The sequence below is a fragment of the Chelonia mydas genome, unplaced genomic scaffold (assembly GCF_015237465.2).
Source record: "Chelonia mydas isolate rCheMyd1 unplaced genomic scaffold, rCheMyd1.pri.v2 scaffold_60_arrow_ctg1, whole genome shotgun sequence".
NCBI lineage: Eukaryota > Metazoa > Chordata > Testudines > Cheloniidae > Chelonia > Chelonia mydas.
The window spans coordinates 1-10089 of NW_025111271.1; the positions used below are offsets into that span (position 1 = coordinate 1).

Below are 10089 nucleotides of genomic sequence, written 5' to 3' on the forward strand. Positions count from 1 at the left end.
ACAATCTCCCCCTGCTATGGGTTTGCCCTTCCCCTCCCAGAGCCGGGGAGAGAACCCAGGCGTCCGGGCTCCCAGCCCCCCTGCTCTAACCCACCAGCCCCCTCCTTCTATTCATTAATATTATCTAAACATCCCTCCCCACACCCCCTCTATCCATCCCACCCCCCACACCCCTCTATCCAGCCCCCTCCATCCGCCCATCCCGTCCCCCACCCCCCGTCTATGCGTTCCCCTCTGTCCGCCCGTCCCACCCCCTCTATCTATCTCCCGAGCCCTTTATACCCCCCCCCCCACTTTTCATACCTGTCTCCCTATTCAGTCCCACCCCCGCTCCCCCCACTTCCATACCCTGGATTATTTCAAACCAGAAAAATCCTAAATTCCTCTGGACGGGGGGGCAGATACCGAGCTGGTGGGTGTAGGAATTTAACAGTGGGAGCCAGGACTCCTGGGTTCTCTCCCTGGCTCCCGGAGGGGAGTGGGGGCTGGTGGGTTAGAGCAGGGGGGGCTGGGAGCCAGGACTCCTGGGTTCTCTCTAGATCTGTCCCTGTGGTTTGCACTGTCAGTGTCAGCCCCCGGGGTGGGGGGGTGTATGTGCGGGAGAATTGACCAGGGACATGCCCCCCCCACACACATTTGGTAGCAGCAGCTGGCGGTGGATGGGCAGGGGAGGGGTCCCCCAATCCCCCCCCCCGCCATTAGCTGCGATCACCGCAGGGTCACCCAGCTGCACCGGGCTGCTGCTCCGGCTCCGTCAGCCCCCACCCCGCCCTGCCACCGCGCGGGGAGTAACGGGGGGGGGGGGCGCTACTCCCCCCGGCCAGCAGGAGCTGCTGCGACCCCCCCCCAGGACCCCAGTGTGTGTGTGGGGGGGACTGCACCAGGTAACCCGCCCCTTCTCTTGCTGGGGAGATAGATGTGAGATGCGTGTTCTGATGGGGGCGGGTGGGTGGAGTCGGGGGAGGGGCTGGGAGCCAGGACGCCTGGGTTCTCTCCCCAGTTCAGGGAGGGGAGCGGGGGCTGCGGGGGTTAGAGCAGGGGGGGCTGGGAGCCAGGACGCCTAGGTTCTCTCCCCAGTTCAGGGAGGGGAGCGGGGGCTGGTGGTTAGAGCCGGGGGGGCTGGGAGCCAGGACTCCTGGGTTCTCTCCAGGGCTCTGGGATGTGGAAAGTTCCTTGGTGAAAAGGTGCCCGAGTGAGTGGCTGGGACGTGAGTATTTCCCAGTATAGGCCAGCTCCCCCTGCCGTTTTCGGTGGTGTAGTCGGAGCCCACGCACTCCCCCTTCGCCGTTGGTACAACCCACTTTCCAGGATGGTATCTCCCATCCTTCCCCCGCTTTTTGGAGTTGGTCTCGCCCTGCCCACCCCCGGAAGTGAATTGGTATCTCCCTTGTCTACTTCCTTCCCTCCGCCCGTCTGCAAGATGGTCTCTCCCTTCCCCCCAGGAAAAGAGATGTCTCCTATCCATAGTACCCCCCGCCCCGGTCTATGAGATAATCCTGCCCTGCCCGCTCAGAAAGCGACTTGGTATCTCCCACCCTTAGGTTTCCCCCGCACCACCCTATCTGGGAGATCTCACCCTGTTTCCCCAGAGAGGTGGTATCTGCCATTGTCTGCCTTCCCCGATTTGGTCATTGGTATCACCCTGCACCCCCAGGAATTGAGTTGGTTTCTCCTATTCCTAGCCACGCCCCCCCGCTAAATGGTCTTCCCCCTCCTCCCGGGAAATTAGTTGGTATCTACCAAAGCAAGCCCCGCCCCTTATTGTATATGGTGTCCCCCCCCCCCTTCCCCCAGGCAGTGACTTGGTATCTGCCATTGCAAGCCTCGCTCAACGCAAGGAGTGAGTTGGTATCTCCCATGGCAAGCTCCACCTATATGGTAGATGGTGTCACCCTGTCCCCGGGAAGTGAGTTGGTATGTGCCATTGAGAGGCCCCGCCCATATGGTGGCAAATGTCACCCTCACCCCCGCAAGTGAGTTGGTATCTCCCATCGGAACGCTGGGTAGCTGGTCTCACTCGGCCTTGGAGGAAGTGGCTTGGTATCGCCCATCGCAAGGTCCAGATGGTATCGTCCTAGCCCCCCAGGAAGTGAGGTGGCCCCGCCCACACAGTGATTCCCCCCGCACGCGGGGCACTTGGTCTGTCCCGGGCTCTGGGCGCGGTCGCCGGCAGCCGCATCACCGGGGCGGGCAGGCGGCGAATGGGCGGGGGGGGCGGATCCCTCCGCCGCTGAGTCCCGGCCCGCGCAGCGAGACCAGGCCCGAGCGGATCCTTCCGCCCAGGGGAGCGGCCCGGAAACGAGTCCCCCGGCCCCGGAACGAGGCTGCGCCAGGTACGGGGGGGGCCCCCCCAGGCCAGCGGTGCCCCGCACTCCCGACCTGCAGCCCCTGCGAGCGCAGCGGGGGGGGGGGCCCGGACGCCTGGGTTCTCTGCCCGGCTTCGGGGGGGGGGCCCGGACGCCTGGGTTCTCTGCCCGGCTTTTTGGGGGGGGGGGCTCGGACGCCTGGGTTCTCTGCCCGGCTTTTTGGGGGGGGGGCTCGGACGCCTGGGTTCTCTGCCCGGCTTTTTGGGGGGGGGGGGGCTCGGACGCCTGGGTTCTCTGCCCGGCTTTTTTTGGGGGGGGGGGCTCGGACGCCTGGGTTCTCTGCCCGGCTTTTTTTGGGGGGGGGGGGCTCGGACGCCTGGGTTCTCTGCCCGGATTCTGGGGGGGGCTCGGACGCCTGGGTTCTCTGCCCGGCAGGTGCGGGGGATCCGGGCTCCTGCTAACCCCCCCCCCCCCCCCGCAGGGTCCCGGCCGCGGCCATGAGCGAGCTGGAGCAGCTGCGGCAGGAGGCGGAGCAGCTGCGCATCCAGATCCGGGTGAGTGGGGGGGGCAGAGCCCCCCCGAGCGCGGAACCCAGGAGTCCTGGCCCCCAGCCCCTCCCCCGCCGCCTCCCCCCTGCGCTTGTGGCTGTTCGTGTTGGTGGCAGGGCTGGGGGGGGGGGACAGCGCCCCCTGCTGTCTGCATGGGGGGGGCTGGGAGCCAGGATGCCTGGGTTCTCCCCCTGGCTCAGGGAGGGGAGGGGAGGGGAGTGGGGGGGCTGGGAGCCAGGACTCCTGGGTTCTCCCCCCGCCGGCTTGGGGAGGGGAGGGGAGGGGAGGGGGGGGGCTGGGAGCCAGGACTCCTGGGTTCTCCCCCCGCCGGCTCGGGGAGGGGAGGGGAGTGGGGGGGCTGGGAGCCAGGACTCCTGGGTTCTCCCCCCGCCGGCTCGGGGAGGGGAGGGGAGTGGGGGGGCTGGGAGCCAGGACGCCTGGGCTCTCCCCCCCCGGCTCGGGGAGGGGAGGGGTGCGGGGGGGGGTTTGGGCGGTTCGGATTTTAACCCGATGTCCGTCCCCCCCCAGGACGCGAGGAAGGCATGTGGCGACTCCACTCTGAGCCAGGTGAGCCATGCTGGGCTGGGGCCTCTGCCCCATTGCTGGGGTCCCTGCCCGCCCCTCCCCCCGTCACTCCGCCCCTCACCTGTCTCCCCCCCCAGATCACGGCCGGGATGGACCCCGTGGGGCGGATCCAGATGCGGACGCGACGCACCCTCCGCGGCCACCTGGCGAAAATCTACGCCATGCACTGGGGCACCGACTCCAGGTGAGAGCTCGCCGGGACGCGGCCCCCTCTGGGGCGGGGCGGCCGGGGCCCCCGGGGCCCCCCCCCCCTCCCGGCGCCGGGACGCGGCCCCCTCTGGGGCGGGGTTCAGGTGTTTCAGGGCCTCAAGTAATCGAGGATCTTTTATCCCATTGGCCGGGGATCAGCTTTGGTTTTGATTGGCCCGGACTCCGGGGTTCCCATCCCATTCCTGGGCCTGGGGAAGGCTCGACGTGGAGTCTCCTAAATTAGAAGCATCTGGGTTCATATCTGCTCAGGGGGACCAGCCCTGCCGGGGCGGGGGGGGGAAGAGCCCCCCCTGCTGAGCCCTCACAGCGCCCCCTGGGGCAGTGGGGCCAGCCTGCCTGCGGGGGGCAGCCCTCTGGGCCCCGCTGCGCTCACATGGGGTCTCTCCCCCCTAGGCTGCTGGTGAGCGCCTCGCAGGATGGGAAACTCATCATCTGGGACAGTTACACCACGAATAAGGTGAGGGGGGGGCAGGCCGGACCCCCCGGGCGGGAGAGGGGACCCCGGGGGGCAGCCGCTCGTTTACTCACCGGCACGGCGCCTCCTGCTGGCCGGTCCAGGAGTCCGCTCGAGTCCAGAACTTGGAGCCTCCTGCTGGCCGGTGTCTCACCTGCCCAGGGCCCCTTTCTATGGGGTGCTGCCCTAGCAGGACCCCCCCCACTCTGGATCTCCCCTCCCAGGGGAACCCCCAAAGCCCACCTTGCCTCGGTGGCTACAGCCAGTGGTCCTCCAGCCCCCTTTCCCTGGGCAGGGGCAGACTGTGGTGGCTGCTCATCGCTGGCAAGGGGGTGGGACCAGCTGCCTCTGCCTATCCCCGGGCTGCCCCTCTGCTCCCCCAGTACCCCCCTTAGGCCTTAAACAAGGCCCAGGCCGGAGCCCCCCAGCCCCCTTTGCCCTTCCCCAGCCAGGCCCTTCCCGCTCCTTGGCTGGAGTGAGCCGCACCCGGCTCCTCCCCGAGCCCTTTTCACTAGGGCCAGGTGTGGCCTGATTAGGGCGTGGCCCCACCTGTGGGTACTTCCCCCAATCAGCCCAGCCGTCCTCCACCGGGGCAGATGGGTCCGGGGGGAGGGGAGGGAAGCTGGATGGATGGCGGGATGCCGGGGCAGATGGGCTGGGGTAGGGGGAGCTGGACGGATGGCAGGATGCCGGGGCAGATGGGCTGGTTGGGGGGATCTGGATGGATGGCGGGATGCCGGGGCAGATGGGATGGGGGGGGGGGGGGATCTGGATGGATGGCGGGATGCCGGGGCAGATGGGATGGGGGGGGTGGGGGATCTGGATGGATGGCGGGATGCCGGGGCAGATGGGCTGGGGGGGGGTGGGGGAGCTGGACGGATGGCAGGATGCTGGGGCTGGCGGGGGGGGAGCTGGACAGATGGCGGGATGCCGGGGCAGATGGGCTGGGGGGGAGAGCTGGACGGATGGCGGGATGCCGGGGCAGATGGGCTGGCGGGGGGGGAGCTGGACGGATGGCGGGATGTCGGGCCCGATGGGGCTGGTGGGGGGCAGCCGGCAGGCGGGATGCCGGGGCTGACGGGCTGGGGTGGGGGGAGCTGGACGGATGGCAGGATGCCGGGGCAGATGGGCTGGCGGGGGGGGAGCTGGACGGATGGCGGGATGTCGGGCCCGATGGGGCTGGTGGGGGGCAGCCGGCAGGCGGGATGCCGGGGCTGATGGGCTGGGGTGGGGGGAGCTGGACGGATGGCGGGATGCCGGGGCAGATGGGCTGGGGTGGGGGGAGCTGGACGGATGGCGGGATGCCGGGGCAGATGGGCCCGGTGGGGGTGGGGGAGCTGGATGGATGGCGGGATGCCGGGGCCGAGGGGCCCGGCAGGGGGCAGGCGGGATGCCGGGGCAGATGGGCCCACCTCTCCCTCCCCCCAGGTCCACGCCATCCCGCTGCGCTCCTCCTGGGTCATGACCTGCGCCTACGCCCCGTCGGGGAACTACGTGGCTTGCGGGGGCCTGGACAACATCTGCTCCATCTACAGCCTGAAAACCCGGGAGGGGAACGTGCGCGTGAGCCGGGAGCTGCCGGGCCACACGGGTGAGCACCCGGGCGCCGGGGTGTACTCCCGCCTCGGGGAGGGGACGGGGGTCTGGTGGTTACAGCGCGGGGGCTGGGAGCCCGGACGCCTGGGTTCCCGGCCCGGCCGGCGCCCCGGCCCCGAGCTGATCAGCATCTTGCCGTCCCCCCCGCAAGGTTACCTGTCCTGCTGCCGGTTCCTCGATGACAATCAGATCATCACCAGCTCCGGGGACACGACCTGGTGAGTGCCCCCCCGAGCCGTGGGCCCCCTCCCCTCCTCCGGGGAAGGGTGGGGCCGGTATAGGGGGCAGGGCTCGGGGTGGAGCCTGCGGGGGGGCCCACAGGGTTGTGGAGCGGGGGGGCGGAGCCAGTGGGATGGGGCGGGGCTGGGGGTGGGGCCAGCATGGCAGGGGGCGGGGCCAGTGGCCGTCCCAGCCTCTCCCCCGCCCCCCCAGCGCGCTGTGGGACATCGAGACGGGGCAGCAGACGACGACGTTCGGGGGGGCACAGCGGGGACGTGATGAGCCTGTCGCTGGCCCCCGACGCCCGGAGCTTCGTGTCCGGAGCCTGCGACGCCTCCATCAAGCTGTGGGACGTTCGGGACAGTATGTGCCGGCAGACGTTCACCGGGCACGAGTCGGACATCAACGCCGTGTGTGTGAGTGCCGGGGCCCCCCCGCGGGCCCCCCGATGCCCCCGCGGGCCCCCCGCTCCCCCCCGATCCCCCTCCCCCCGCACGCGGACGTTCACCGGGCACGAGTCGGACATCAACGCCGTGTGTGTGAGTGCCGGGGCCCCCCCGCGGGCCCCCCGATGCCCCCGCGGGCCCCCCGCTCCCCCTCCACCCCCTCCCCCCGCACGCGGACGTTCACCGGGCACGAGTCGGACATCAACCCCGTGTGTGTGAGTGCCGGGGCCCCCCCCGCGGGCCCCCCGATGCCCCCGCGGGCCCCCCGCTCCCCCTCCCCCCCCCTCCCCCCCGCACGCGGACGTTCACCGGGCACGAGTCGGACATCAACGCCGTGTGTGTGAGTGCCGGGGCCCCCCCGCGGGCCCCCCGATGCCCCCGCGGGCCCCCCGCTCCCCCTCCACCCCCTCCCCCCGCACGCGGACGTTCACCGGGCACGAGTCGGACATCAACGCCGTGTGTGTGAGTGCCGGGGCCCCCCCGCGGGCCCCCCGATGCCCCCGCGGGCCCCCCGATCCCCCTCCCACCCCTCCCCCCGCACGCGGACGTTCACCGGGCACGAGTCGGACATCAACGCCGTGTGTGTGACGGGACCCCTGCTCCCCCAGCCCCCACGGGACCCCTCAGACCCCCCAGTGTGTGTGTGTATGTGACCCCTGCTCCCCCAGCCCCCCCTATATGCACCTAGCTTCACATACCCCCCCCCAACGCCCCCAGTGGGACACACACACCCCCGCAGCATCCCACCCAATTTAGAAATCCCACCCATCTCGGGGGAGAAGCTGGGAGCCAGGACTCCTGGGTTCTCTCCCCGGCTCTGGGAGGGTTGTGGGGGCTGGTGGTTAGAGCAGGGGGGGCTGGGAGCCAGGACTCCTGGGTTCTCTCCCCGGCTCTGGGAGGGCAGTGGGGGCTGGTGGGTTAGAGCAGAGGGGGCTGGGAGCCAGGACTCCTGGGTTCTCTCCCCAGCTCCAGGAGGGCAGTGGGGGCTGGTGGGTGAGAGCAGGGGGGGCTGGGAGCCAGGACTCCTGGGTTCTCTCCCCGGCTCGGGGAGGGGAATGGGGGCTGGTGGTTAGAGCAGGGGGGGCTGGGAGCCAGGACTCCTGGGTTCTCCCCCCGGCTCTGGGAGCGGGGTGGGGGCTGGTGGTTAGAGCGGGGGGGGGCTGGGAGCCAGGACTCCTGGGTTCTCCCCCCGGCTCTGGGAGCGGGGTGGGGGCTGGTGGTTAGAGCGGGGGGGGGCTGGGAGCCAGGACTCCTGGGTTCTCTCCCCGGCTCCGGGAGGGGAGTGGGGGCTGGTGGTTAGAGCAGGGGGGGGCTGGGAGCCAGGACTCCTGGGTTCTCTCCCCGGCTCGGGGTGGGCAGCGGGGGCTGGTGGTTAGAGCAGGGAGGCTGGGAGCCCGGACGCCCGGGTTCCCAGACGCCCCCCTCCCCGCCCAGTTCTTCCCCAACGGGAACGCCTTCACCACGGGCTCGGACGACGCCACCTGCCGGCTCTTCGACCTGCGGGCCGACCAGGAGCTCATGCTGTATTCGCACGACAACATCATCTGCGGCATCACCTCGGTGGCGTTCTCCAAGAGCGGGCGCCTCCTGCTGGCCGGCTACGACGACTTCAACTGCAACATCTGGGACGCCATGAAGGGCGACCGCGCAGGTCAGCGCCGGCAGCCAGGACGCCTGGGTTCTCTCCTCGGCGCTGGGAGGGGAGTGGGGGCTGGTGGTTAGAGCAGGGGGGGCTGGGAGCCAGGACTCCTGGGTTCTCTCCCTGGCTCGGGGAGGGGAGTGGGGGCTGGTGGGTTAGAGCAGGGAGTCAGGACGCCTGGGTTCTCTCCCCAGCCACTGGGAGGGGAGCAGGGGCTGCTGGGTGAGACTGGGGGGGGGCCGGGAGCCAGGACACCTGGGTTCTCTCCCCGGCCACTGGGTGGGGAGTGGGGGGCCAGTGGGTTAGAGCAAGGGGGGCTGGGAGCCAGGACGCCTGGGTTCTCTCCCCAGCCACTGGGAGGGGAGTGGGGGGCTGCTGGGTCAGAGTAGGGGGGGTCGGGAACCGGGACGCCTGGGTTCTCTCCCCGGCTCTGGGAGGGGATGGGGGGGCTGGTGGGTGAGAGCGGGGTGGGCTGGGAGCCAGGACGCCTAGGTTCTCTCCCCGGCCACTGGAAGGGGAGTGGGGGGCTGGTGGGTGAGAGCGGGGGGGGGGGCTGGGAGCCAGGACGCCTGGGTTCTCACGGGCTGGCCTCACCCCCGTCTCCTCCCGCAGGGGTCTTGGCCGGCCACGACAACCGCGTGAGCTGCCTGGGGGTGACGGACGACGGGATGGCCGTAGCCACCGGCTCCTGGGACAGCTTCCTGAAAATCTGGAACTAGCCCCTTTCTGCCCCACACCCTGGGGGCGTGTCTGCCACTGGCCCCACCCACAGCAGGGAGTGGGCGTGGCTTTAGCCCCTCTGGGCCCCTCCCCTTTTAATTTCTGCCAATTTTTTTTTCTTCTTCTGATTGAAAGGAAGGAAAAACGGCCTGCTGAGGGGGCGGGGCTTGTGTCCAGTAGTGACCTTTGACCTGGGGGTGGGGCATAGATGATTGACAGCTGGGGCAGGGTCCTGTCTGCTGTAGGGCAGAGGAGGGGAGGGTTATACCCCAATTATCCTGCCCCCTTGTACACCGTCCCCCATGTTCCCAAGGCTCTCCGGGGGAGGAGTGGCTGATCTGCCCTGCCCCCTACGCGTGGCTCCTCCCCCAGATGGGGGGGGTTCACCCCAGGCTCCTGTAGCCCCTCCCACACACCGGGGTGGGGGTGGGGGGAGAGAGCAGGCTACCGGGGTAGATGGGCCCTTGACTCTGAGTCTAAAGAGGGGCAAAGTTAGACATGGCGGGGCCTCCTGTCCTGCCCCCTCCCTCCCCGCCGCCCCAGGGGCGTCTCTCTCACCCTGTTGGCGGGGCGGGGGGGGGGGGGGGGGGGGGGCTGTTCTTCGCTGGGGTGTTTGTAGCCGGCTCCCGGCACCGCGTAAAACCGTAAACCGACCAAAACCAACAACCTGCCTCCCTGTTGTTACTGGGGGTCGGGGCGGAGGGTTAGAGCAGGGGGGGCTGGGAGCCAGGACGCCTGGGTTCTCTCCGTGGCTTGTGGGGAGAACAACTGTGGGGTTCAATGCCCCTAGTCACCCCCTGCCCTGAACGGGGTGGGGCTTGTAACTCTCCACTCCCCTCCCCCTTTCACTGTTCTTTAGGGGGAGGTCCCTGCTCCTGCCCCACCCTGCCCGAGATCATTATATTATGGGGTGGGGTTGCCAGGTGTCCAGTCAGTACAGCTGACTGGACACTCCATGTCCAGCTGGCTGCAGTAACTGGCCTCTGCCACTGGGGGGGGGGGGCGGGAGCAGAGTGGCTGCCCCCAGACCCAGCCTGCCACTGCTGGTGGTGTCCCAGCAGCCCCCGCCCCCCCCAAACTCGCATTGGGGGGTGGGAATCACTAGCCCAGCCTCTTGGTGCTCGGGAAAGAACCCAGGAGTCCGGGTCCCTGGTGTCCTTGCCCAGCCAGGGGGTGAGACCCTAGGCGTATGGCTGTGTGGGGGCAGGGAATGAACCCAGGCATCCTGATTTCAGCCCCTCCCCTGCTGCCAAAGCACATTCAGGGTTTGGCCGGTGGCTACCCTGTGCCCCCCAAGTCCTTAGGGCGGGGGGGTTTACACTGCCAGAGACCAGTGGAAATCTGTACCCAGTTTGTCACTGAGCAT

The 10089-nt window shown here is 69.4% G+C and overlaps 1 protein-coding gene across 1 annotated transcript; it reads left to right on the forward strand.

The window, feature by feature from the left end:
* The first annotated feature begins 1951 nt into the window (after positions 1–1951).
* GNB2 (G protein subunit beta 2) lies at positions 1952–9386 on the forward strand. The gene is given in 11 exon segments (XM_043537613.1): positions 1952–1973; positions 2788–2860; positions 3383–3421; positions 3517–3623; positions 4043–4106; positions 5532–5694; positions 5851–5917; positions 6132–6174; positions 6176–6334; positions 7799–8015; positions 8616–9386. Coding segments are annotated over 10 exon segments (1023 nt in total). The 5' UTR covers positions 1952–1973; positions 2788–2803; the 3' UTR covers positions 8723–9386.
* The last annotated feature ends 703 nt before the right edge of the window (positions 9387–10089 follow it).